Here is a 27,455-nt window from a genome sequence, read left to right as displayed (position 1 = left end):
TTCACAGTGAGAAAGGCACACAGTCACTAGTTACTAACAAATTCCCTGGTGCCCAGGCCTCTGGGAGCAGGTGCGAGGGGAAGCCTGCTTGTCCGAGGACTACACTTCTTATAGCAAGAAGAAAGCAAGCTAGCTGTCTTGGAAATGCACAGATATTTGCCTGCTATGGAGGAGAAATACACAGAGGCAATAGAAGCCTGTGTGGTCCTAAGCAGTTCTAGGAGGCTGCAGCAGGTGGACCTGCACAGGTTAGGTTGTGGTGAGGACAGAAAACAGTCAACAGGGCCAGGGAAGCGCGTCCTCAGCGAAGGACTTGCACTTGTTTTAGAACTTAGGCTGAGAAACATAGAACTTAACCGCTTTTAAGTGCAGCTCAGTGATACTAAGTATGCTCATACTGTTGTGAATCAAGGGCTTTCTCCTTATCCTCCAGGCAATGAGATTTGGAAAATTATTCAGACTTTAGAGGCAGAGCAGAACGTTAGAAAGTTGGTCTTGGAGGGTAGGGGTGAGGATTGGCCAGGGACTGCGGATTGAGAAGCCTGCAGGGGCCTCACAACTGCGGCAGCTCTCTGGCTTAGGCGCTGGGTTTTGTGCCAGAGGCAAAGCAAGAGGAGGGAACTGAGTACACCACTGGCTGTTTGGGTCAGAACCTTTCTAGGGGCTGCACACTTGAGCCAGGGGGCTGTAAGTCACCAGGATGGGCTTTCTTAAACCCCTACAGTTATAGAGCCTGGAGGGCGATTGGTTGCAAAAAACTGAAAAATTTAGAGATTGTATTCCACATTGTCTTAGCTTACCAATGTATAAGAGACATAAAAAAGTACACAGGTGAGCACATAGCTTGATAAATAAATGTTCACAAGGCATGGTCATAGCTGACACCAGCCAGCACTGGTACCAACAGGCAAAACATTATTAGCATTCCTGGAATTACACCCACATACATATTTAACCCTACTAACACACTTAGGAAGTAGCTTGTATTGTTATCCTCATTTTATATAGGAGGTTACATCCAAAACTTCGCAGAAATGGAATGAATAGTTAAGTTTGGGAGTGGCCATTCAGCCTAATGGCCTGCATCTCGCGGGGCTGGTGCTGAGGCGCAGTGGGTTAACGCCCTGGCATGAAGTGCCAGCATCCCATACGGATGCCAGTTCGAGACCCTGCTGCTCCACTTCCCATCCAGCTCTCTGCTGTGGCCTGGGAAAGTAGTGGAAGATGGCCCAAGTCCTTGGGTTCCTGCATCCACGTGAGAGACCTGGAAGAAGCTCCTGGCTCCTGGCTTCAGATGGGTTCAGCTCTGGCCATTGTGGCCAATTAGGGAGTGAACCATCGGATGGAAGACACCCCCCCCCCCCCGGCCTCTGCCTCGCTATAACTCTGATTTTTAAATAAAGAAATCCTTTTTTTTAAAAAAAATGCGTGATCTCACATCAGAGTGCCTAGGTTCAATTCCAGGCTCTACTGCTGATTCCACCTAGTGGAAACCCTGCAAGGCAGCAGGTGAGGACCCAAGTAATTCGGTCCCTGTCACCTTTACGGGAAACCTGGATGATTTCCCAGCTCAGGCCCAGTCCCAGCTATTGTGGTCATCTGGGGAGTGAACCAGTGGATGCGAGCTTTCTCAGTGTCTGTCTGTCTCTAAGTAAGTAAAAAAATTTTTTTTTAATTTTATATTTCTCCCTCACTGCCTTTCAAATGAATAAACAAATCTTTAAAAAACAATTTAAAGATGTTTATTATGGTGCAAAATTTTTTTTTGAAAGCCATGCAATTTCCCATGAACTTTTTGAGGGCTTCTCCAGTGCATGCAATTCAAATGCTTTTTCTTTTTTTATTTATTTATTTATTTATTTTTTGACAGGCAGAGTGGACAGTGAGAGAGAGAGACAGAGAGAAAGGTCTTCCTTTTGCCGTTGGTTCACCCTCCAATGGCCGCCGCGGCCGGCGCACTGCGGCCGGCGCACCGCACCGATCCGATGGCAGGAGCCAGGAGCCAGGTGCTTTTCCTGGTCTCCCATGGGGTGCAGGGCCCAAGCACCTGGGCCATCCTCCACTGCGCACCTGGGCCATCCTCCACTGCACTCCCGGGCCACAGCAGAGGGCTGGCCTGGAAGAGGGGCAACCGGGACAGAATCCGTTGCCCCGACCGGGACTAGAACCCGGTGTGCCGGCGCCGCTAGGCGGAGGATTAGCCTAGTGAGCCGCGGCGCCGGCTCAAATGCTTTTTCAACAAAATAAACTTATTCTTAAATTCCAGTTTCCCACCAACTTCGTGAAGTACACGACACTGACGCGTAGAGCGTTTGCAAGGCTCAGTGGCGCCGAAACTCGCACTTGAACCAGGCTCTGTTGCTTGATTCCATACACTGGACGGCGAGTCCAGCCGGCGTCTCCTTCCGCGGAAATTTACTTCACGTCACAGCCTCAGACACCGCCGGCAGCCATTCCCAAGGACCGAAGGCCACCAGGCACCCGCCTCGCCACAGCACGGCCTCCGGACACACGAGGGCGCTGTCGCAGCCTCAGTGGGCGGCCTGTCACTCGCTGTTGTCGCGATATTCTTGAGGCAGGAAGAAGAAACGATCAAAGGTCACGTAAACGACGCGCCCCGCCCCGTTCTGTACGCCTAAGTTCTCGCGCGAGTTGTACTTCCGCCCTTTTGGCTCTCTGAGCACCACCATGGCGGTCGGCAAGAACAAGCGCCTTACGAAAGGCGGCAAAAAGGGAGCCAAGAAGAAAGTGTAAGTGGCGGCTGTTGTGGAGACTTGCTTTCTGGGGTTCTGCTGGAGTGAGCGGGTGGGCCCTTGGTCGCGGCGTGGGCCGGATGGCGAAGATGCCGGTTGGATTGCGCGGGCCGGGGGCAATTGGTGCACGGCAAACAGCGGCGGCCTGGCCGTGTTGGTTGCTGTGTCGTGGCGGGCTGGCTGCTCGTCGTAGCTTTCGGGGCCTTGCGGACGCGGCGGTTGAGCCGTGTTGCTGGGGAGAGTTCGGCTGTCGGGACTCGCGGGGCTGCCTGAGTTGCGTGGCAGCCCGTGGAGGAGCTGCGCTCCTAACTTCACTGTCGGACAAAGTTTAGCCCAGAATCAGATCGCCAGTTAGCCTCCTAACAAGTGGTACTGGAAGGAAAAAGCTTAGAAAAGCAGTCGGAATTAGGTGATAATGCAGTGAATCTTAAAGGTGTTTTTAAAATTCAGGGTGGACCCATTTTCTAAGAAAGATTGGTATGATGTGAAGGCACCTGCTATGTTCAACATACGAAATATTGGGAAAACACTGGTCACGAGGACCCAAGGAACCAGTGAGTATCTTGTTCTGTTTCCTTACACGGGGGCACGGGAACTGTAGCATGTTCTGCCATGAGTCCTGGCCGCGGAGACGCTAGGGAACTGTCAGCTCCTGGTTGCAGCTTCGGCACCGCTGCTGTTTTACACGGTACTGAGATGTGCGGGTTATTTTGAATTTCTGATGAGCACTGTTGATCATTCATCTAGATGGACATTTGTTAAAGCCAGGCATTGTAATTCTGTTACCTTAATGTCTAACCTCAACTCGGTGCAAGACTTTGTAGGCTTGACTTTGCTTGTGTAGTTCCTAACGCTAACAAGACTTTATTTAATGCTCGTTCTGTAGAAATTGCGTCTGATGGACTCAAGGGGCGTGTTTTTGAAGTGAGTCTTGCTGACCTGCAGAACGATGAAGTTGCATTTAGAAAATTCAAACTGATTACGGAGGATGTTCAGGGCAAAAACTGCCTGACTAACTTCCACGGCATGGATCTTACCCGGGACAAAATGTGCTCCATGGTCAAAAAATGGCAGGTGAGACTAGAGGCCCCCTGTGTGCCTGTGGTGCAGCGGGGTGCGTGACCCAGCATGTCAGGGTGTGCTGACAGAAAGGAGCGAGTCGTGTAATTGGAACTTAGATTCGTTCTCAATTCCTGTTTTCCCAGTACTGTTGAATGTTAATTCTGGGGTAGGCACCCCTGAGTTTGAGCATAAGTAGGCAAGCTATGGTTCTTCTGATTACTAACCTGTTTATGAATTGAAGCCAAGATTTAATAATTTGGTTATCAGGAAAGATTTTTTTGACTTGGTGAAGATCCGGGTGTCAGTGGGCAGCGTCGCCTTGTTTCAGAATATCTCTGGATTTCAAAATCTGGGAGATTATAAGGAAAAAAAAGTGTCTTTGGCTACTTTGGATTTACCTCTGGGGATATAGATAGATAGTGGGAGAGAACTGGTGTGCAGCAACGATCCATGTAAACATGATTAGCAAAAGTATCATTTCAGGTTATTAACTGTGTCTGGCTGATCATCCACCTTGGGGTATTTGCATATGGGAATGAATGATGACAAAATGTTTCGGTCCCAAATGATATTGATATACACTGATTATACCGTTACATTATTTCTGACATTCCCATAAGGTTTTATGGCTCTCATTCTGGAAATGTTTTAAGGCCTCTTTGTATTGAAGTTCACTTTTTTATAAACTGAAGTATGAAATCTGGAAAATGCAAAGAAGGAAATCAGTTTCTGTCACTGTTTAAGATAGTTCTGCTTTTCAAATTCAGGTTATACAACCATGAACTTGGGTTTTTATTTTGATTTTAGCTATGAATTGAATATTGAATCCTTAACATGCTTCAGTTTGGACTTTACAGAGCATTTTTTAATGTACACATATTGATATTACAGTAATGCTTCACCTATTCAGATCACATTTTAAAAAGCAAACCCTAAATGTAGGCCATCATGTTCCTTTTTTAACCTATTTTCATCTTGCATAGATGGGCCATTGTTAAATGCATACACGTATATGCAAAAGGTGTAAGGGTTAAGGTGTGTGCAGTAAACAGTAACAGTGGACTTGAAGACAGCTGTTTGGACTATTAGATTAAAAAGGATAGTCAGAATTGGGGTATCAGGGCTGGCGCCGCGGCTCAACAGGCTAATCCTCCGCCTTGCGGTGCCGGCACACCGGGTTCTAGTCCCGGTCGGGGTGCCGGATTCTGTCCCGGTTGCCCCTCTTCCAGGCCAGCTCTCTGCTGTGGCCAGGGAGTGCAGTGGAGGATGGCCCAAGTGCTTGGGCCCTGCACCCCATGGGAGACCAGGATAAGTACCTGGCTCCTGCCATCGGATCAGCGCGGTGCGCCGGCCGCAGCGGCCATTGGAGGGTGAACCAACAGCAAAAGGAAGACCTTTCTCTCTGTCTCTCTCTCTCACTGTCCACTCTGCCTGTAAAAAAAAAAAAAAAAAAAGAATTGGGGTATCAGGTCACATCTGCAGTTTGTTCTGTAAATTAGATGTTACTGTGATAGTTTATACTGCATTGAGTGTTTAGCATTCCAACTTTTTAATGTTAAAAGAGTTGCTGTTTAATATCTGCCAGTATCTTTTTTTTCCCTAGACCATGATTGAAGCTCATGTTGATGTCAAGACTACCGACGGCTATTTGCTTCGTCTGTTCTGTGTTGGTTTTACCAAAAAACGCAACAATCAGATACGGAAGACTTCCTATGCTCAGCACCAGCAGGTCCGCCAGATCCGGAAGAAGATGATGGAAATCATGACACGGGAGGTGCAAACAAATGACTTGAAAGAAGTAGTCAATAAATTGTAAGTGTCTACTTTTTTCTTTTTTACGATTGATTTATTTTACTTGGAAGTTAGTTACACAGAGAAGGAGAGGGAAAGAGATAGATCCTCCATCTGCTGGTTCACTCCCTGATGGCCACAATGGCCAGAGCTGCACTGATCCGGAGCCAGGAGCTTCTTCCCAGGTCTTCCACACAGGTGCAGGGACCCAAGGACTTGGGCCATTTTCTACTGCTTTCCCAGGCCAGCACAGAGAGCTGGATCGGAAGTGGAGCAGACGGCGGCTTTACCTGCTACGCCACAGTGCCTGCCCCAAGTGTCTACTTTTTAAAGATCTTTTTATTTCTGAGAGAGGGAGAAATCTTCATCCTTAGATGGCTACAGTGGCTAGCACTGGGGCAGGCCAAAACCAGGAGCTTCATGTGGGTCTCTCACATGGATGGCAGGGACCCAAACACTTAAGCTATCTTCTGCTCCTTTCCTAGGCCAGTGGCAGGGAGCTGGACACAAACTTGTGCCCATATGGGGTACTGATGTTGCAGGTAGTGGCTGCCCTGTGGCATCTTAACCGTGGCATGCTAGATGAGATGGAGTCCGACCTCTTTAAATTTTCTCTGAATTCTTCTGGTAGTGTCCCTTTTCGAGAAAGTGTTAAATGCTTTTTATGGACAGAGTTGTCTTAGCAGGAGAGGAGATTTAAGGACAGGAAACTTTTTTGCCTCAATTAGGAAGTACACTGAATACATAAAATCTGTAGTTAATAATGTATGGGAATAAGTGATGAAAAAAGTTTCGGTCCCAGATGATGTCCGATGATAAATTACATTTTTCTGATATTCCCATTTGGTAGCCAGATACATGATTCAGGTAATTTATCCTTTACCAATTTTACGTAAAGGTTTATATGGATTAAATGATGTAGACATCCCAGGACATGGCTTATCCCTTTAAGTGTGTGAACCCAGGACGTTTATTCATCTGATCTGTCACTGCTGGTGGTTTGCAGGATCCCAGACAGCATTGGGAAAGACATAGAGAAGGCTTGCCAATCTATTTATCCTCTCCATGATGTCTTCGTTAGAAAAGTGAAGATGCTGAAGAAGCCCAAGTTTGAATGTAAGTGAGAGCTCCTGGGATTCCTGAAAACCAGGGACACATGCATTGTCCTTTTTTTAAGGCCAGATAAGGGTCCCCTTTGCGCATAGTACTGAAAATTATCAAACACGATGTGATGCGCTGTAACCCATGGACTGTATTCTTTCTTTCAGTGGGAAAACTCATGGAGCTTCACGGAGAAGGTAGCAGTTCTGGAAAAGCCACTGGGGATGAGACGGGTGCAAAAGTTGAACGAGCTGATGGCTACGAACCACCCGTCCAAGAATCTGTTTAAAAATTAGACTTTAATAGTGACAAATAAAATGTCCTATTTGTGATGGTTTGCTTCAGAACATTCCTTTCAAATTTGATTCTACTTAAATGACTTTACTTTTGTCTTTCATAGGAAAATAAACTTGTGCCCAGGGAATATTTGAATCTTTAAAGTTAACAAGGACCTTTTTGCTAAAAAACATGGCTGTTATAACAAAACTAACGCTTGTTTTGAAAACACTTTGGCTGCTTTAGCATGTAAAGTGGAGTAACAGTGCTAATTATGAAACAGCACACTAAGGGGAGAAATTGCTGGATTGGGTGGACCCGATATAATTATACAGGCTTTTAACTATGGGAAGTTGGGCTTAGATGAAGGGGGAAGAAGACAGTAAGCCAAGCAGAATGAGTGGTTTCTAAAAGCTTTTGGCAAAAAGTTCTTTGTGACAACAGAGATGGGATACCTCATGGTAATTCCATTTTGCACACAGAACAGCACTACCACTAATGAGTTTTTTTTCTTTATAGATTCATTTGAAAGAGTTTACAGAGAGTTCCTATCTGCTGGTTCACTCCCAAGATGGCTGCAAAGGTTGGAGCTGGACTGGTCAGGAGCTAACAGCTGCTTAGGGTCTCCCACATGGTCCATCTTCTGCTTCCCAGGGAGCTGGATCTTAAGTGGAGCAGCAGGGACTCAGAACTGGCCCCCACTCTCCCAGGAAGCTTTTATAGCTGCACCTGTGCCAGCATGGCTCCTGACCACACTGCTTCGTGGTCATCCATGCTACAAGGATGTTCAATGTTCACCATTAATCCTTGGCTCTACTTACTTGGTTGTCTGAAGCTCTGGTGGATTCTTCAAAGTTCTCAAGGCAGCATTAGGAGTGCTGGCTTACCTTTGTGACCACACTGGCTTACTGGAAACTGGCTCCTTGCTGCTACCCCAGAAAGCCAGCAAGTTATTTTATCTGCCCAGGTAAAGATCAAATTCAGATTGGGACCAGTGTTGTGGCTCAGCAGGTTAAAGCCCCAGCCTGCAGCACTGGCATCCCATATGGGCATTGATTGGTTCGAGTCCCGAGTCCTGGCTGCTCCACTTCTGAATCAGCGCTCTCTTGCCTGGGAAAGCAGTGGAAGGTGGCCCAAGTCCTTGGGCCCTGCACCCAGGTGGGAGACCTGGAAGAAGTGCCTGGCTTCTGGGTTCAGATCAGCTCAGCTCTGGCCATTATGGTCATTTGGGGAGTGAACCAGCAGATGGAAAACCTCTCTCTGGCTCTAACTCTCAAATAAATTAAAATTTTTTTCCAGAGTCCATTTCATAGACTTTTACACCATCGTAAAGTTGAAGGAGTAAGTTGAAGCATTTTAAGTAAGTATCTGAAGCATCCTGTGCCACATTCCTAAACAGTATTGGGTCAAAACAGCCACTACCCTGTCAGATTCCAGTAGGGTTGGTAGGTTTTAAAGAATCATTTGGGGGGTTCAGCCCAAAATTACTAAATGGAAAGAATCAGGCTAAAATCATTCCAGTGCTTATGTCATAAAGCTGCTTGGGATCCCTGTACATTGACTCCCTAAGTTCTGTCCTGCCACAGTGACCAGAGCTGTGCTGAGCTGAAGCCAGGAACTAGGAGCTTCTTTGGGGTGTCCCATGTGGGTGCAGGGGCCCAGCACTGCAGGTGGTGGCTTTACCAGCTACACCACAACACCAGCCCCACTGTGAACAGATGGGAATTTGCAATTGATTTTGATGAGAATTACAGCTTTGGAGTGAAATGTTATCTCCTACTACATAAGAATGAATTTCATTTTGCTTATTAGACCTGTATTCTACACACACACACACACACACACACAAATAGACTAAATAAAAATGTTGTGAAAATTAGATTCCTCTGGGCTGGCGCTGTGGCGCAGTGGGTTAAACCACCTGTAGTGCTGCCCCAGCTGCTTCATTTCCAATCCACTTCCCTGCTAATAGCCTGGGAAAGTAGCAAAAGATGGCCCAAAAGCTTGAGCCCCTGCACCCGTATGGGAGACCTGAAAGAAGCTCCTTGCTTCAGCCTGGCCCAGCCCTGGGTCATGGTGACCTTTTGAGGAATGATCCAGTGGACTTCTCTGTCTCTCCTAACTGCCTTTCAAATAAAAAAATATTTTAAAAAAATTAGTTTCTTTGCTAAATGCTTATAAAATATACTTTGCCTCTTGGACCACAAGGGTAAGATATATTCTGGGTCTTTATTGATAAAGACCAAGACCATGCCAATACCTGGTAAATAAGGAGATAAAACATCTGAATTCATCTGACAGGTTTTGGGCAAAACTTTAAAGTGAGGAAAAGCAAAGATTTCTGAACATTTACAAAATACACATTGTGTGTCAGGCCCTCTGGGCCGCCTCAGTGCACTGTTGGTGTATGTCATCTGCCGTTGCTGGGTGTTGAGCCTGACGCACACAGGAAGTTTCAGAGAAGACTTTCCTACTCAAGGCACTGTTAGATTAGCGATGGGTTCATGGAACACACGCCCCTGTCACTGGCCACCAGAGGGGAGCTGGGGGTTAGTCAAAAGTGCTGGCCGGTGCCGTGGCTCACTAGGCTAATCCTCCGCCTGTGGTGCCGGCACCCTGGGTTCTAGTCCCGGTCAGAGCGCCGGATTCTGTCCCGGTTGCTCCTCTTTAGTCCAGCTCTCTGCTGTGGCCCAGAAGTGCAGTGGAGGATGGCCCAAGTCCTTGGGCCCTGCACCCCATGAGAGACCAGGAGAAGCACCTGATCAGCGTGGTGTGCCAGCTGCAGCGGCCATTGGAGGGTGAACCAACGGCAAAGGAAGACCTTTCTCTCACTGTCCACTCTGCCTGTCAAAAAAAAAAAAGTGCTTCTACTCTGTTGCTATGGTGTGCTATTGTTTCTCAAGCCAGACTCCTCAATCTCATGGGTCTTGACTGGTATCATCACACTCCACCACCAGGGCTGTCTGGTAAATTCCAGCAAAATTCAGGGGTCTGTTCCTCAAGTAAGATTTGGGGACTGTGTAGATGGATTTACAGTGCCAGTCCCCTTGTAGCTGCAGAGATGTCACCATCTGAAAGGAAGCCTGACACCTGACTGAAGGCTTTGGGTGTTGGAGACAGACCGCCTCACTAAACTGGCCTTGTTGGCCGAGTAAAACTAGTGTTTACAGGGATGCAGCGGGCTTAGCATCATTTTAATTGTGTTTGAAGCAGCAGTTACTAGTGACTTGGAAACCATTTATCTCCTACGCCACTGCCCGTATCTGCTGGTTCCATGGGGCCTTCACTTCAGAGACTCCCTAACTCTGTCTCTCTCTTCTCCTCTCTTCTCTCCCTCCCTCCCTCCCTCTAATTCTGCCTTTCAAATAAATGCTTTAAAACAAAAACGTTCAGCATGCGGTTGTGGCTGCATAAGCTCTGCAGCAGCTGTACAGAACTAAAGTGGGTGTGGTCACTGCTCAGTGGGTAGAACTCAATGCTGTTGTCAGACCTGGCCAATGCGTTCAATGCACCTTGTCAGGTTTCTTACTGACTCTTGGATGGTTGACAGTGGCCTAGCCACATGGTGTGCCACTCAAAAAGCTGCAGATTAAAGACCCCCCTTCTCAGGGATATAAATTGTGGAAACAAACTGTGGCTGCTGGAAGCACTGGGTCTCAGGCACCAGGGTAAAGGCAAATCCTCTACAGACCCGGTGAGATGCAGCTGCTGATCGAGTGGCCGCCACTCAGACTGTCCACACTTCTGCCACCCTAGACTTGCTGGGGCCAGTGCTGTGGTGTTAAGCTGCCACCTGCAGCTCCTGCATCCCATATGGGCACCAATTCAAGTCTTGGCTGCTCCACTTTGATCCAGCTCCCTGCTAATGTGCCTGGGAAAGCAGTGGAGTATAGCACAAGGGCTTGGACCCCTGCCACCCATGTGGGAGACCTAGAATAAGCTGCTGGCTCCTGCCTTTGGCCTGGCCCAACCCTTGCCATTGTGGCCATTTGGGGAGTGAACCAGAGGATGGAAGAGTGCTCTTTCTCCATCTCTGTAACTGACTCAAATAAATAAATCTTAAAAAAAAAAATTATAGAACTCTTTCTCTTGGTGACCCTGGCCAAAAGCTGACTCATTTGGCTTAAGTTAACTGAGGCCACATTATGGGGCAAGCACTTTACCTGGAGATAAAGATGTAAATAAAGTCCCTTTATTCTTGGCTCTTGCTCCCATTATATCAAACAGGTTTCCGACTATGCCACCCTAACCTCTGTCTGTTCCACACACCCAGTGAGGTAGCTGTCACAAAATATGAGTCTCCAGAAAGGGACTATCTCCTCTTGGCTGAGACAAAGGTCTGGGCGAAAGAAGGGGTGACGGGAGAGAAGCTTGGGTTACAGGTGCCAGTTCTGTGCAGGGGAGGGAAAACCAGCACCCTGGCCCAGGAGGAGAAACATACCTTACGCTGCAGGAGAGAGGGAAGGGAATTCTTAGATTCCCAAACCTTGGCACTACTGCTATTTTAGGCCGGGTAATTCATTGTTGTGAAGAACCATCCTGAATGTTCTGTAAGATGCTCAGAAGTTATTGGTATCATCTGTCTCCACCCACTAGATGCCTGTAGTATGTTCTCTCCAGTTATGTCAAAATATCTTCATACATTTCCAAATGGCCCCTGGGCAGCAAAACTGCCCCCAGTTGGAAGCACAGTGCTTTTTTTTTTTTTTTTTAAGTTTTATTTATCTGAAAGTCAGAGTTATACAGAGAGAAGGAGAGGGAGACGGAGAGAGAGAGACAGAGACAGAGGTCTTCCATCTGCTGGTTCACTCCCCAATTGGCCGCAATGGACGGAGTTGCGCTGATCCCGAGCCAGGAGCCAGGGGCTTCTTCCAGGTCTCCCACATGGGTGCAGGGACCCAAGGACTTGGGCCATCTTCCACTGCTTTCCCAGGCCATAGCAGAGAGCTGGATCGGAAGTGGAGCAGCCGGAACACAAACTGCACCCATATGGGATGCCGGCACTGCAGGTGGCGGCTTCACCTGCTCCACCACAGCACTGGCCTCACCACAGTGCTCTTGATTCGAAACCACCACCCCTATCAAGTGGCAGCTTCAGACTTGATCTGCTGCCGTCATCCCTGTCCATGTACTGTGAAAACAGAAAAACTCAGGTATCACTGTTGACGTCTTGAGGCCTCAATCAACAGCAACTCCCAAATTTGAATGTATAAAGACAGGAGCATGAACGCAGTCTTAATGCAATCTGACGATCATGCCTGTGAAGTCGCAGGGACCTGGCGACACTGCCCTGTGATCTAATCAATGCAGCGAGGATACAAATCAGGGCCAACAACAAACCCTGAACTGAAGTGGCTTGTGCCCAAGGGGTTTATACTTTTGTATGTGGGCAAAAAATGTACCACTGAGGACAGGAGTGGCTGCTTTTTTGTCCCTCTATCGTCCTTCTAACTACTGAGCATGACTTCAAAGTTTGGCGGATCAGTTTAGCCTTCCTTGTGCAGATTACAATGAATACTTTGATCTTAGAATGCCTCGGGCCTACACTGAGTCCAACTGGTCAACCCCAGGACTTGCTCATAACTCAGCGTCTGAGGCCCCAGCGCATGACTGATCAATACTACAGGGTGGCTTTATCTGCTGCTTTGAATCTTACTGATAATAGCCTTAATTAAATGTCGAATGGGACAATCTGAATGGATTTGCTTCTCGCCTCTGTTGGTTAGATTAATCAAGTGCCACAAGAGCAATTTACCCATGTGAAAACTCAAGTCTGGCCAAGAATGTGTCAGGCTGAGCTGTGGATTTGGGAGAGGCAGCCTGCTTGTGGGCCACGAGTGTTCCTGCACGTTCTTGCTAAGTATGCCAAGACTGTAGTCCGCTGACTGCTCTCTGCTTGGGCCACCTCTCAGGCTTGCATCTGCGTCCTTGTGAGCAACCCTGAGGGTGAGGTAATGTCTCCCCAGGAAAAACGCAGGCTTGCTTCTGCTTGCTGGGAAAGCGGTAAATCTTGGTGCTCCTCTCTCGTAACTCACTCCACCGAATGAGGAGCTCTGTGCATCTTCTCCTTGAGATTTGGAGGGCATGGGGGAAACTGACACAAACAAATATGAAACTGGCTGCTATTAAAAACTATTGGCCGTAATAAAATGTAGTTTATATTTATATATTTATATGTCTTCTCGTCTTACCCAGATCTTCTTCCAGAACCTATGAAGCCAGGGCAGACTGACTTTACAGCTTAAAGTTGGGTAAAACATCAAGTTCTGCACAATTCCCAACACTTGGCCTCCCTGATTATTCTGAAGCAAATACAATGTATCAAATGTACACGTTTGGGCTTGTATCTCTAAAATAATTAACTAGAAACATGACCACAGTCCTATTAGCATACCTCCGAATTCCAATAATGCCTTAATGTCACTAAACACCCAGTCATGGGGTGGGCACTGTGGAGCAGCGGGTTAAGCTTCTTGGGATGCCCACTGTCTCATACTGGATTGCCTAGGATGGGCGGAGTTCTACCTCTGCCTTTCATCCAGCTTCCCACTCACGCACCCGGGAGGCGGCAAATGATGGCCCGAGTACTTGCACCCTTGCCACCCATGTGGGACCTGAATGGAGTTCCTGGGCTCCTGCTCTGGCCCGGACCAGTCTTGACCCTTGCAGCCATTTGGAGGGATGAACCAGTGGATGGAAGTTGTCACTCTTTCAAATAAATACAATTAATCTTTAAAAATATCCAAATCTGGGACTAGTGTAGCGGGGCTGCCTAGGGCACTGGCATCCCATATGGGAACCAGTTTGAGTCCAGGCTGCTCCACTTTTGATCCAGCTCTCTGCTATGGCCTGGGAAAGCAAAAGAAGATGGCCCAAGTCCTTGGGCCCCTGCACCCACATGGGAGACCGAAAAGAAGCTCCTGGCTCCTGGCTTCGGATTGGCCTAGCTCTGGCCATTGAGGCACCGGGGGAGTGAACCAGCAGACAGAAGATAGAAGATACCTCTGTCTCTCCCTCTCTGTAACTCTGCCTTTCAAATAAAATAAATCTAAGTCTTTTCAAAAAAATGTTTTTAAAAGTTCACATCAGTTTCATTCTTTTTTTTTTTTTTTTTTTTTTTTTTGACAGGCAGAGTGGATAGTGAGAGAGACAGGGAGAAAGGTCTTCCTTTTGCCGTTGGTTCACCCTCCAATGGCCGCCACGCTGTGGTCGGCGCACCGCGCTGATCCGATGGCAGGAGCCTGGTCTCCCATGGGGTGCAGGGCCCAAGCACTTGGGCCATCCTCCACTGCACTCCCGGGCCATAGCAGAGAGCTGGCCTGGAAGAGGGGCAACCGGGACAGAATCCGGCGCCCCGACCGGGACTAGAACCCGGTGTGCCGGCGCCGCAAGGCGGAGGATTAGCCTAGTGAGCCGCGGCGCCGGCCCCAGTTTCATTCTTAGTAGTTAAAAATTGAAAAACAAATAGGAGAATGGGTGAAAAAACTGGTATATTCCTATGTTCAAAAACCACTCAGGGAATGAGTAATTGCTGGCTCCACATGGGAAACTCTCAAAAATATTACATTGAGCAAAAGAAGCCAGAAGAGAGAACAGAAGAAACACTCACCTGTGGTGACAGCCATCAGAACAGCGGCTGCCTCTGGAGGGGCAGGGGAGGGTAATGTGGCTGGAAAGGGGTATGAAAGCGCTTTCTAGGGCGACAGAAATGCTCTGTACATTGAGCTGTATGATGTACCTAATCGTCAAAACTCACAAAAATACTACCCATGTATTTTACGTACTTTCTCATCCCAGCCACAAAATGAGCCCCACCAGCTAGCTCATGGATTTGCTGCATTTTCATGTCTGTCTGTCCTACTCTGGGTGTGCGTTCCACACACCGAACTTATCCCTTCACACCTACTTCAGTCTGGAACCAACTCCTTGGCTACCGTGGCGTTCAGGAACCGGGCTGCACACACTGTGCTCTGTACCGGGGCCTGGGCGTCACTTTCCGGAAGCAGCTGGCCACACTGGATCATGCTGTCCCACTGCCCGGTGGGCACGGTCAGTGTTACCACCACTCACGGGCTGCTGGCAGTGCCCACTGCCACGTCCTGCAGGAGAGCTCCCTTCGTGCAGCATGAGTGATCTGGCTGCTGGCTTCGTGGGGACCACAGTGGGTGGGCGTCTGCTCGGCAGCCCTATATGAGAATGTGGTGCAGATTCTTGTCTTTTCTGAAGTGCTGAACTCGTGTGGCCTCCTCCTCCTCCTCCTCTTCATAAACAGCCTGTTTCTGTGTTCACCAACTAGAATATGACAAGCAACAGAGCGGAGGCCCTCCATCGCCATGCTGACACACCCGCGCAGGGCGGCCTTGTACATACACACAACACGTGAGTGCTCAGGCGGTCTCTTGCTTTCGAGCTGCACCCGCAACTCCTCAATGCAGTGGAGTCTGGACTGACAGCCTGGCCACGCCACTCTGACAGCGAAGGCCTCTGTTAGTTCCCCCACATTCATCTGTGCTACAGTGATGAAGTGGATCTTTTTTCATCTGTTTATTTTTTAATACCTTCAGTACTTTCATATGTCTAAAACAAGATACCACTACTCCCTAGAGTTACCTTAGGTATAGTCTTTTTTATGCATTTTATTATTTTTTTTAAAGAAAGATTTATTTACTTATTTGAAAGGCAGTTACTGAGAGAGAGAAAAGGAGACAGATCTTCCAGCTGCTGGTTCTCTCCCCAAATGGCCTCAATGACTGGGCTGGGCCACGCTGAAGCCAGGAGCTTCCTCTGGGTCTCCCACGTGGCTGTACAGACGCACGGAGTTGGGCCATCCTTTGCTGCTTTCCCAGGTGCATTAGAAGGGAGTTGGATTGGAAGTGGAGCAGCTGGGACTCAAAGTGGTGCCCATATGGGATGCTGGCACTGCAGGCTGTGGCTTTAACCTGCTGTACCATAGAGCTGGCCCCATTAGGTATAGTCTTGTACTGGGGGAGTAAGCCAAATGTTCTGAGGCCCTCGGGAAGCAGTAACTCTGCTCTCCAGCTGCGGGTCATTTGGGAGCCCAGAGACCAATGGTCATTCAGTCAGGAGGCTCTCCATCCAGGAAAGTACTTCTAAATGACTGGGGAATAAATACAGCTGTTCCTTTTAATTTAATCATAAAGAACTAAATATAGAATAATAATCAGGGTTAATTTTTGTGAAAAGTACAAAGATAACCAATAGATGGCATTCATTTCAGAATTGTGAATTTAAGAAAATATGTATTTATTTGAAATGCGCAGCGACACAAAAAGGGAGAGATCATCCATCTGCTGGTTCATTTCCCAAAATCACCACCACTGATGGCTAGGTCTGGGCCAGGCTGAAGCCAGCTCCATCCTGCTCTTCCACATGTGTGGCAGGGCCCCAGTACCTGGGCCTTTCTCCACTGCCTTCCCAAGAGCATTAGCAGGACGCTGGATGGGAAGTAGAGTATCTGAAACTCAGTATGAGTTGTCATGTATCTCTGATATGAGATGCCAGCGTCTCAACTTGTGGCCCAACCCACTGCACCACAATGCCAGCCCCTCTAAATCATGAATTCGAATCACTACTTTTCCTGAAAAAGATTTACTTGAATTACTGTCTAGTTTGCAGGCTTAAACCACCACAGTATACATAGAACTAAAATTCCTTTAAAAAACAATCTAGAATGTGTCAGAGACTCTGAAATATAGATGTTAGCTTAACAGAATTTAGGTTTATCTGTTAGACTCAAAATACTAGACAACCATGTTTTGTGCTGTATTTATATGATAACCTAGGCTTGACACTGCTCTGCTGATACCGAGAGCACAGATATACTTGTACAAGATCCGACGTTCTAAACCTTTCAAGGTTCCCTATTAAATAGAAAAAGAAATCTCCAATGACAATTCAGTTCATGTTTGAATTTCTAGGAACAAAGATACAAACTCTACATTAAACTGTGAAGCCAACAGGAAAGAGAAATTCCAGGCTTTAAATGTATTCTATGTAGCTCTTTCCGATCCTAAGCACTGTACTACGAAGTTCCAACTTTTGCAGAAAAGCCAGCAAAACTGATCAATTATACTTGTTCAACTGCTAAAGGAACAATGTTATCAATTTTGAGCACAAAGGGAAAAACTACTGGATTGGGAATCAGTAGAACTGTTTTACTTTAGGCTCTTCTAGTAATTCTGTGACCTTAGGCAAATCATTTAATCTCTGCAGGCTGACGTCTGGTTTCCAAGGACTCTGGCATGGTTTAACAGTTTGAGCTTGTAACTAAGTGACAGGCCACTAGATGGCGGTGTTGTTCTAAATTAAGACTTGTATTTCATTCCTTCTTGAATGACAATGAAGTTTACTTTTTAAAAGCATAGGTTAGAAAATGATTTCCTATTAGTTCTGAAAAAAAAATGCAAAGGATTATTCAATGGCATTCAAAATGACATTGAATCATGAATCACATCACCAATGTGCCTCTGACATTAATTAAAAGGGATAAACCATTAATGATTATACTGAACATATTCTGTTAGTAGTCCACGTATTCATCACTATTTTTTCTAGGTATATTTATCAAAGCCTAAGAAACTGAATAAAAACTAAACAATGATTATCAAGAGTATTAACTTACAGCACTACAGAAAAATGTCTTTAAATGACAGTTTTAAGAGTAAATTTTGATAAACACAAGGATTTCTTTCATTCTGAATGTTACAAAAAGATTTCAAGGCCTTGATGTCCATCTAGCCATGTAACCGGGGGTATCATTCATAGAGATGTGCTGCCTTTTAGTGTCTACGGGTAAGATTATAATTAAATGGCTTCTTCACTTTTAACCTACTTAAAAAAAAAAAAGACTCAGATTCAGGATTTGAGGAGGTTGGGAAGAAAAGTATGAGGTTTTCACCTAAACTTACTGAAATGGAATACATTCCTCTCTCTCCCAATGAAATTTACTACATATAAAAATTATGTTTCTCCTCAAACTTGGTTGAGTCTTGCTTTCAAACCCACAGGCTACATTTTTGCCTTCTGTCAGCTGAATGGGAAATAAATGGCAAAAGAAAAAAAAAAAGAGCATGATAGAGTGAAATGACATTAAGCTGCAGTTTATTTCAATATAGATTTTTGTTAACAAAAACAAAAGACAGTGATATAGTATTGATGTATATGAAAGTCCTGAATCCATCAATCCATCCATCCACCCATCCATCCAACCAACCAACCAACCTGTAAGGTGCAAACAACTGGAAATATAAAGATACAATCTCCATTGTCAAAAAACTCAGATGAGAAAGGTGCTTTGAAAAGTTCAGTTCAGTTTATTACAGTGTCAAGTAGATATACAACTATTGCACGTATCATTCTGCTGACAGAAGGCCAAAATTTGAGGATATTTTTCTCCAATGAAGATAGGTCTTTGAATGTTCAATAAAAGATTTTAAAATTATACAGGCAAAGATAGATAATTTATGTCCCATTCCATATCTCCATGTTGCTTCCTGCTGTCGTACAGCTGCCAAGGGGGATTTCATTTTGATAACATTTTGTCACTGATTTCTGAGGAAATCACTTTCAAGTGAAATCTGTTAAGAATTTTCTTTGTACTCTCTTCTTTATCCAAAACACAATTTAGGAATAAACAGGTCCCATACTCCAAAATAAAATGTAACCAAAGAACAGGAAGATAAACGTAAGTCAAAGACAAAGTGAATATTACCTTTCTTACATAACTCCATGCTCATGTAATGGTGTGACCACTGGTTGCCTAACATTCTGGACAATGAGAAAAAACGACAGAAGCTAAAAAGTGGTCCAGCATATGAAACTCTTCTTAAAAACAGAAGAAAGTCAAGGATATTGTTGGGAAAGTGTTTTCCATTTCCAATGAAATTCTACTTCACTGATCTGTTTGGCAGATTGTCTTCAACCCATTTGGCTCTCGCCCATAACATGCCATTCATTCAGTCATGTAAAGAACTACCATTACCTTAAGCTTGGAAGGTGTAACAACGGATAGCAGGAAAGTGTTTCTTCATTTATCCTGATCATTATGCAGGGATGCACAGAAAAAAGTACCAGCCTTCAGTCCTCTTAAATTGCCTCTCATTCTGATTATACTGCAAAGAAATGAGCTGTGCAGCTTGGCACTGTTTTCCATCCTAAGAGTTCTTCTGCATTCTAAGACACTGTATGTGATTCATAATGTACTGTCACAACAAGACACAGCTTTTATGTATTACTGGGGTAATGCAAAGAAAATGGATTTTCCTTTGGGTACCAGTAATTGTCAAAGGAATGATTGCAGATTCAGAAGATGTGCTTTATAATAACCCTGTTAACATGAAGTGGATGTTGAGGAAAGAAGTAAGTATGGCACACGCGTGGAGGGGTTAGCTGTGTTAGCACGGCATTTCAGGGACGGCTGTGGGTCTTCAGTCCAAGACACATCAAAAGCTGATGTCCCGCAGTTCCTTACACAAATGGGAAATGCAAGGAGCGTTCGGTGAGGATGGGCGGACTTCACCACGTCCTTACAAATGCTCCAACTCGTTAACAGACTATTCCTGCTGAAGCACAGGTCTGCCCTGGTAATGAGGCTAATGTGCTCAAGCTGCTAGAATTAATTTGAATATCAAAAATGGAATTTAGATTACCAACCAAGGCCTGATAGCTCAGCATGTAGAATGTCAAATATACTCTTTTTAAACTAAAGTAAAAAACGAGGAAGCATGGTTAATTCACGTGCTGATTAAAACAGATGTCCAAGTGCAACTTTTGCTTGTAAGCCTCCCCAGGCTGCCACGGCACCAGACACTTTCCCTGGGGGAAACGGGTAACTGCCTTGCTAAAAGCCTGTTAGATGTTTTCCCCGCTAGAATCCTAGCTCATGGGTTTCCATACATATTTCTACTGTGAATGAAAGCTAACTACAAAACCTAGAAGTTTTCTGCTTTCAAAAAATTCTAGTGTACCATGGACATTGTGGATATTTTTGTTTCAGTTTAAAAAAATAGTGCAAAAACATATCTGATCGTCAAAGAGACAGTTCAAGTGAGTTCTTGTGCCAAGGAACACAGACTAGCTTCACCTTTTGCTGACTTGTAGAAACTGAACATAGTTTTTGGGAAATATTCCAGATTTTCCCATTAGTTCTCCGCTCATCCAGTCATCATCTACAGATTCCAGCTCTGTTATTATATCCCCAGCCTGTAAGGAGACAGGAATTGAAAATAATTATTGGCTTCTTTTGACTATACAGACTATACAGACTATACAGTGCATGGTGAGTAGCACACCTGGAATGGCATGAATAAGGCTCTGTTTATACAACCCATCTATCCTGAAATGCCGAGAGAATGAAGCGATGCACCATAAATATGCTCCGCTCCTAATGATGCCACGTACTTGTGCACCTGTTGCTCATTCCCTTTCCATTGTCAGCCTTGCTACACTGCTACACTTTGACCTCCCCACTTCTATTTTGTGCACTCCAAATTCACCATTCCTAATGCAAAATCACCCTTGAATAATTAAGTTTCATACACACATATATGCTTTCCTTTCCTTCATCCAACAACCATTTACTGAGCACCGACTATGTGTCAGACACTGTTCTGAGCGCTGTGGGAAAGAAGAAAGGTCTCACCGTAGAGTAAGACAAATAAGCAGCCAAAGCGGGGAGGGAATATGGTGTAGCCACCTCATTAGGACCAGCAGGGAGGACCCCAGGAAGCTAATATATGTGCACAGACTCGGGCCAGAGAGTGAGCCATGTGCTTGCTGTAAGCCTTGCCCTATTCTAAAAAAGTGACAGGAACTCACTCATGTAAACAACACTGCAGTCCCGGAGATGGGTTACAAAATTACTGCCCTCATTTTAGAGCTGCATGTTCATGGACAGGAAGCTGACGTTCAGGCAGATAGGTGACTTGCCAGCGTTCTATGTCTACGCAGTGGAAAAGCCAGGATCCAAATCCAGTGTGACTCCAGGGCTTGGATTCCTAACCACTGGGTTACAGCTGGCATATTTCACCACGGATCTTTTTACCTACAACGGCTTTCACTGTAATTACCTTTTATCAACATTCTAAGCATTTTGTACTCCATATTTATTTGTGCACAGATGGTATTTCTCCTCTACCACTTGGCTTGTTGCATTCCTCCATGGCCACAGCATCAATTCTGCATTTTTTTCCTGTCTCAAGAGCTTTATTCTCATATTCTCATCAGGTCAGTCAAAGGGGCTGTGGGTCTTATTCATGTGTGAATTACAACCCTTCGGCAGATGAAGGATTTTAGTTCATTATGGTTCCTAATCATTTCTTAGAATCTGGGTTTAAGATTCTATGATGCTGGCCGGCGCCGCGGCTCACTAGGCTAATCCTCCACCTAGTGGCACCGGCACCCCGGATTCTAGTCCCGGTCGGGGCACCGGATTCTGTCCCGGTTGCCCCTCTTCCAGGCCAGCTCTCTGCTGTGGCCCGGGAAGGCAGTGGAGGATGGCCCAAGTGCTTGGGACCGGCACCCCATGGGAGACCAGGAGAAGCACCTGGCTCCTGCCTTCGGATCAGCATGGTGTGCCGGCTGCGGCGGCCATTGGAGGGTGAACCAACGGCAAAAAGGAAGACCTTTCTCTCTGTCTCTCTCTCTATCCACTCTTGCCTGTCAAAAATAAAAAAAAAAAAAAAGATTCTATGATGCTGTAAGATGACCCTGGCAACTCTGAAGAATATTTTTGGGGTGGGTACTGTGCCAAACAGGCGATGTTCCACACTGGAGTTCCTAGGTTTGATGCCCGCCTCAAACTCCTGACTCTGCTTCCTGCTGATGCACACCCTGGAAGGTAGCAGAGATGCTCAAGTATTTGGGTCCCTGCCGCCCACATGAGAGACATGGACTGACTTCAGTTTTAGTCAGGCCTAGCCCTAGCTGTTGCAGGCATTTTGGGGAGAGAACCAATGCTCTGTCTCTCAAATAAATAAATATATATATTTTTGACAGGTAGAGTTAGACAGTGAGAGAGAGACAGAGAGAAAGGCCTTCCTTCCATTGGTTCACCCCCCAAATGGCTGCTACGGCCACCGCGCTGATCCAAAGCCGGGAGCCAGGTACTTCTCCTGGTCTCCCATGGGGTGCAGGGCCCAAGCACCTGGGCCATCCTCCACTGCACTCTCTGGCCACAGCAGAGAGCTGGCCTGGAAGAGGGGCAGCCGGGACAGAATCCGGCACCCCGACCGGGACTAGAACCCGGTGTGTTGGTGCCGCATGTGGAGGATTAGCCTATTGAGCCGTGGCGTCAGCCAATAAATAAACATTTTAAAAACGTATGTTTTATTTAGCTAAATGCATTTATTTGTAGCTACAGCACACTGTCCTTTGGAAAAATGGTTTAAGGCTTTTCCTTATGAAAAATGGAAAGGAAACATGCTCTCAGAGGTCATTATTTTACTCTCTACTAAAATCTGTAAAAGTTCTGGCCAAAGTTCCTATAATAAATAAGTTCCTTCTGATTTCTAAATTACAATATAATGGTTGGCTAAATATGTTTCCCTTAGCTGTGGTCCATACTTACATACCATGTCAGTTTTCTGAGGGCTAGGACAACTTTTCAAAATAAGTTCTACCTAGTGATATTCTGTGGATATTTAATAAAATATTTTTTTTTTAATTTTTTGACAGGCAGAGTGGACAGTGAAAGAGAGAGAGAGAGAGAAAGGTCTTCCTTTGCCATTGGTTCACCCTCCAATGGCCGCCACAGCTGGCGCACCACACTGATCCAATGGCAGGAGCCAGGTGCTTCTCCTGGTCTCCCACGCGGGTGCAGGGCCCAAGCACCTGGGCCATCCTCCACTGCACTCCCGGGCCACAGCAGAGAGCTGGCCTGGAAGAGGGGCAACCGGGACAGAATCCGGTGCCCCAACCGGGACTAGAACCCGGTGTGCCGGCGCCACAAGGCGGAGGATTAGCCTAGTGAGCCGTGGCGCCGGCGATATTTAATAAAATATTAAAGTCCAACAACACTGAAAGCAATGCAGAATCCCTTAACAAAAGAAAAAAAAATTCCAGAACTACCTTAAACTTAGTCTTTGTAAAATAAATCAGCCTATTTTCTGGAGGATACTATGGACTGTCATTTAGACTGACAGAACATAAGTTAAATGAAGGGACACCCATATTTGAATTCAGATTCTCTTGCAGTAAAATTTTTGTAAAGATAAAATAAATTTGAGTCGATGACTCTGAAGACTAAGATAAGTTTCCACACTTATAGGTTTTTTTGTTTTGTTTTTTTTTTTTTTTTTTTGACAGGCAGAGTGGACAGTGAGAGAGAGAGAGACAGGGAGAAAGGTCTTCCTTTGCCGTTGGTTCACCCTCCAATGGCCGCCACGGCTGGCGCACTGCGCTGATCCGATGGCAGGAGCCAGGTACTTCTCCTGGTCTCCCATGGGGTGCCGGTCCCAAGCACTTGGGCCATCCTCCACTGCCTTCCCGGGCCACAGCAGAGAGCTGGCCTGGAAGAGGGGCAACCGGGACAGAATCCGGCGCCCCGACCGGGACTAGAACCCGGTGTGCCGGCGCCGCAAGGCGGAGGATTAGCATAGTGAGCTGCGGCGCCAGCCCCAAACTTATAGGTTTTAAGGAATAAGACATTAGAAAAATTTTTTGAAGAATCTACTAATAGCTTTTCATTTGGTACAGAGCATAGGAAATGTATTTATAACAGTATTATACAATCATTATAGTACTTTATAATAGAAATGACATTTTAGTATAAAAACTAAAAGAATATTGTCACAATAAAGGGAAACTCCATCATAGAACAGGAACATCGTACGCTGACCTATCTCAGTAAGCCTCCTCTGACTCCCTCAAAAGCCTGCACCTACCCAGTACCTCCGTGTTTTCTTTTCTTTTTTTTTTTTTTACAGCCAAGTAAGAATCTTGTTAGTTCTATTTTAAGTCTTATCTTGTCCAAGCACTCTTAAGATTTTTTTAAAAAAATTTTATTCATTTATTTGGGAGGCAGAGAGACATACACAGAGAAACACAGAGACAGAGAGTGAGCTCCCATCTGCTGGTTTACTCTGCATACACGCAGGGCTGTGCTGGACAGAAGCCAGGAAACTGGATCCTGCTCTCAACTACTTGAGCTATCACTACTCTCTTCCATGGTTCACATTAGCAGGACACTCAGATTGGCAGGAGCAGAGCTGGGACTTGAACCTAAGCTCTCTGGTACAAGATGTGGGTGTCTTAACCTTTAGATCAAATGCCTGCCCCACCTCTGGTGCTTTTGTTCTTTCTACATCATACTTGCCTAGGACTGAATATCTTCATTGATGGAGAATTTACCAAGGTGTAACACAGGCTATACTCACAGCAGTAATTACGAAAACCACCCTTTCTCTTCCTCTAGCACAATCTCAAAGTACTACCCTACGTGCTTTTTTCTGACTACAGGCCGACTATGGACTGGGAAACAGAATCATAAGAATACTCTATTACTGCTTTAAGAAAAAATAAGAGGTACCTTGGTGAAGTAAGATTAACGTTAAATTTTAGGCTTCTTTAATAAAACAATGAAAACCTTTGCAAAGCAGCTCAATTGGTTGGGACCATTTCCCCAAAGCTCTGGTCAGGGCCTTTACAATCTCTAAAGATTGCCTTAGCAATCCGGTGTAGGCTGCTTAAGACTACAGCGGCAGATGGTTATCAGATGCCATTTGATTTCTCCACTGATTTCAAAGACAAGTTAGAGGCTCTGAGGGCCATCCTTACTAGGGCTACCACACAAACATGTTCATGTAAATAAGAGCTGACATTTTAAGGCCAAGGAGCAAGGAATTACCTTGGGGTTGTGGGTTCTGAAGCCAAGGTCTTCTTCAAGTATCTTAAAGCCCAGTTGATAATGTGCATTATCAACCTTATATACCCTATTCATTTTCTTTCATCTCTTCCCTTAAAATGCAGGGCTGAGATATCTTTATTCTTAGGTAATGATCAATATTCCACTGCAATGCCCTACCCTTCAATTAAAGACATTTCCAAGTTTACAGTGCTTAATATGGTTACATAAAGATTCAAGCTCTGACCTTGAAGGTGAGCTCATCTTCATTCTCTCCATGGAAATCATACAAGGCTTTGGCCTTCCTCCCCTTCAGTGCTTTAGCAGACGTACTTTTTGCCTCAGCTGTGAAGACACCAAAAATTCAAATATACAGAGACACAACAGATTAAACAAAAACCAAACATTTTACAAACCTCTCTTGTCACTCTTGGAATATGATATTTTGATTTAATTTTGAATTTATTTAACATGCAAAAAAGTGAAGGATGCTCTCTTTGTTGGAAAAAAATTATACAAAATATATTTAACAGACACAGTTAGCCACTGTTTAGTGAAGGCATTTCAATATTTTTCCACACCTCCAACAAAGGAGTATATGAATGAACTCTGCACAACTTTATGAGCCAATTCTTAGAACAACAGACACACTAGCACAGCCAGAGACAGGAATGTATGAGTTTCAAACACCCTGGCTGCTGTTTTAGAGTAAGAGCCGCGTCGTGTAGCTGTCATACCTGGGCAAGGCCGCACAAAGGCTGCTGGGAAGATGCCCTCTCTGTCATGCAGTCTGCCCCGGTACCAGTCGGAGTCCAGACGCTGCAGGAGCAGGATCCGGTCTCCCCTTTTGAAAGATAAGTCCTCACTGGTCTCCGCGGTAAAGCTGTGCAGAGCTTCACACCATTCTCCAGAGAGACTGTCGCCCTGGTACAAAGCACAGGTCTGGTAAGAAATGTGAGCTCTGGGACAGGCATTTGGGAAGAAACGAATCTTAGGACGAAAGAATCCCACACTGGAGGGCCTGGATTCCAGTTCCAGCTCTGCACCTGACTCCAGCTTCCTGCCAGCACACAACCCTGGTCGGCGGCAGCGATGTCTGCAGTAACTGGGTTCCTGCCACCCACACAGGAGGTTTGGACTGAATTCTCAGCTTCTGGTTTTGGCCTGGTCCAGTCCCAAATGTTGTGGGCATCTAGGAAATGAACTAGTGGATGAGGGCTCTGTTTGTATCCCTCTTCAAAAAACAAAACAAAACAAAACAAAACAAAACAAAACAAAACAAAAAAACAAAACAACAAAAAAAATTGAGTCCTACAAGGTCTAATGTGGGTGGGTGGGGGGCAGGTGCAGTGGCATAGCGGGTAAAGCTGCCTCCTGCAGTGCTGGCATCCAATATGGGCGCTGGTTCAAGATGCGGCTGCTTCACTTCTGATCCAGCTCTCTGCTATGGCCTGGGAAAACAGTGGAAGATGGCCCAAGTCCTTGGGCCCCTGTACCTACATGGGAGACCCATAAGAAGCTTCTGGCTTTGGATCGGTGCAGATCTGGCCGTTGTGACCATCTGAGGAGTGAACCAATGGATGGAAGATCTCTCTCTCTGTCTCTACCTTTCTCTCTCTCTAACTCTGTCTTTCAAATAAATAAATAAATAAATAAAATCTTTTAAAAAATGGTGGGAAAAAAAAGGTAAGGGGTCATAACAGATGGAAGACTTCTCTCTCTGTCTCTACCCCTCTCTCTCTCTCAACTGTCTTTCAAATAAATAAATACATAAATAAAACCTTTTAAAAAATGGTAGGAAAAAAAAGGTGAGGGGTCATAAGATTTCAAATCCTGAAGGCTTCTTCTTCTTTTTTTTTTTTTTTTAAGATTTATTTATTTGAAAGTCAGAGTTACACAGAGAGAGAAGGTGAGGCAGAGAGAGAGAGAGAGAGGTCTTCCACCCACTGGTTCACTCCCCAGATGGCCGCAATGGCCAGAGCCACGCCGATCCGAAGCCAGGAGCCAGGAGCTTCCTCTGGGTTTCACACAGGTGAAGGGGCCCAATGACTTGGGCCATCTACCACTGCTTTCCTAGGCCATAGCAGAGAGCTGGTTTGGAAGTGGAGCGGTTGGGACTTGAACTGGTGCCCATATGGGATGCCGGCACTGCTGCAGGTGGCGATTTTACTTACTATGCCACAGCGCTGGCCCGAAAGTCTTTTTTTTATTATTATTATTTGACAGAGTTATACAGTGAGAGAGACAGAGAAAGGTCTTCCTTCCATTGATTCACCCTCCAAATGGCCGCTGCGGCCAGCGCTGCACCAATCCGAAGCCAGGATCCAGGTGCTTCTACCTAGTCTCCCATGCGGGTGCAGGGCCCAAGCACTTGGGCCATCCTCCACTACCTTCCCGGGCCACAGCAGAGAGCTGGACTGGAAGAGGAGCAACCGGGACTAGAACCTGGCGCTCATATGGGATGCCGGTGGCGCAGGCGGAGGATTAACCAAGTGAGCCATGGTGTCAGCCCCCGAAAGTCTTCTTTAAATTACCTAATACTTTGTGTTGCTATCAAGTTTTAGAAGTGTTTCCGGCCGGTGCCGTGGCTCACTAGGCTAATCCTCCGCCTT

The 27,455-nt window shown here is 45.9% G+C and overlaps 2 protein-coding genes and 2 non-coding genes across 38 annotated transcripts in view; 3 read left to right on the top strand and 1 right to left on the bottom strand.

The window, feature by feature from the left end:
- The first annotated feature begins 1,608 nt into the window (after positions 1-1,608).
- Positions 1,609-7,039, top strand: RPS3A (ribosomal protein S3A). Its single transcript, XM_002716902.5, has 7 exons — positions 1,609-1,651; positions 2,267-2,750; positions 3,204-3,307; positions 3,640-3,827; positions 5,419-5,627; positions 6,613-6,722; positions 6,875-7,039. The coding sequence occupies exons 2-7, from the start codon at positions 2,689-2,691 to the stop codon at positions 6,994-6,996; spliced, it is 795 nt and encodes a 264-aa protein (XP_002716948.1). The 5' UTR covers positions 1,609-1,651; positions 2,267-2,688; the 3' UTR covers positions 6,997-7,039.
- LOC127483338 (small nucleolar RNA SNORD73) lies at positions 4,350-4,427 on the top strand. Its single transcript, XR_007909533.1, has one exon. It is a non-coding gene; the product is annotated as a small nucleolar RNA SNORD73 (small nucleolar RNA).
- On the top strand, positions 6,379-6,444 carry LOC127483339 (small nucleolar RNA SNORD73). The gene has a single exon (XR_007909534.1). It is a non-coding gene; the product is annotated as a small nucleolar RNA SNORD73 (small nucleolar RNA).
- Positions 7,040-18,296: 11,257 nt separating the features above from the next.
- The window catches only part of SH3D19 (SH3 domain containing 19), a 200,959-nt gene continuing 191,800 nt past the window's right edge, over positions 18,297-27,455 (bottom strand). For all 35 annotated transcript variants that reach the window (XM_051819352.2, XM_017347300.2, XM_070047423.1 and 32 more), the window contains 3 exons: positions 25,581-25,767; positions 25,091-25,188; positions 18,297-20,204 (listed from right to left, as the gene is read on the bottom strand). In XM_051819352.2, coding sequence (XP_051675312.1) covers positions 20,082-20,204; positions 25,091-25,188; positions 25,581-25,767 — 408 coding nt within the window. In that variant the 3' untranslated portion in view covers positions 18,297-20,081. The remainder of the gene's footprint in view (positions 20,205-25,090; positions 25,189-25,580; positions 25,768-27,455) is intronic.

Source organism: Oryctolagus cuniculus, chromosome 8 (assembly GCF_964237555.1).
Source record: "Oryctolagus cuniculus chromosome 8, mOryCun1.1, whole genome shotgun sequence".
In the NCBI taxonomy this organism is placed as follows: Eukaryota; Metazoa; Chordata; class Mammalia; order Lagomorpha; family Leporidae; genus Oryctolagus; species Oryctolagus cuniculus.
Note: the sequence above shows the minus strand (reverse complement) of the source record. Positions and strands in the feature narration are given on the sequence as shown.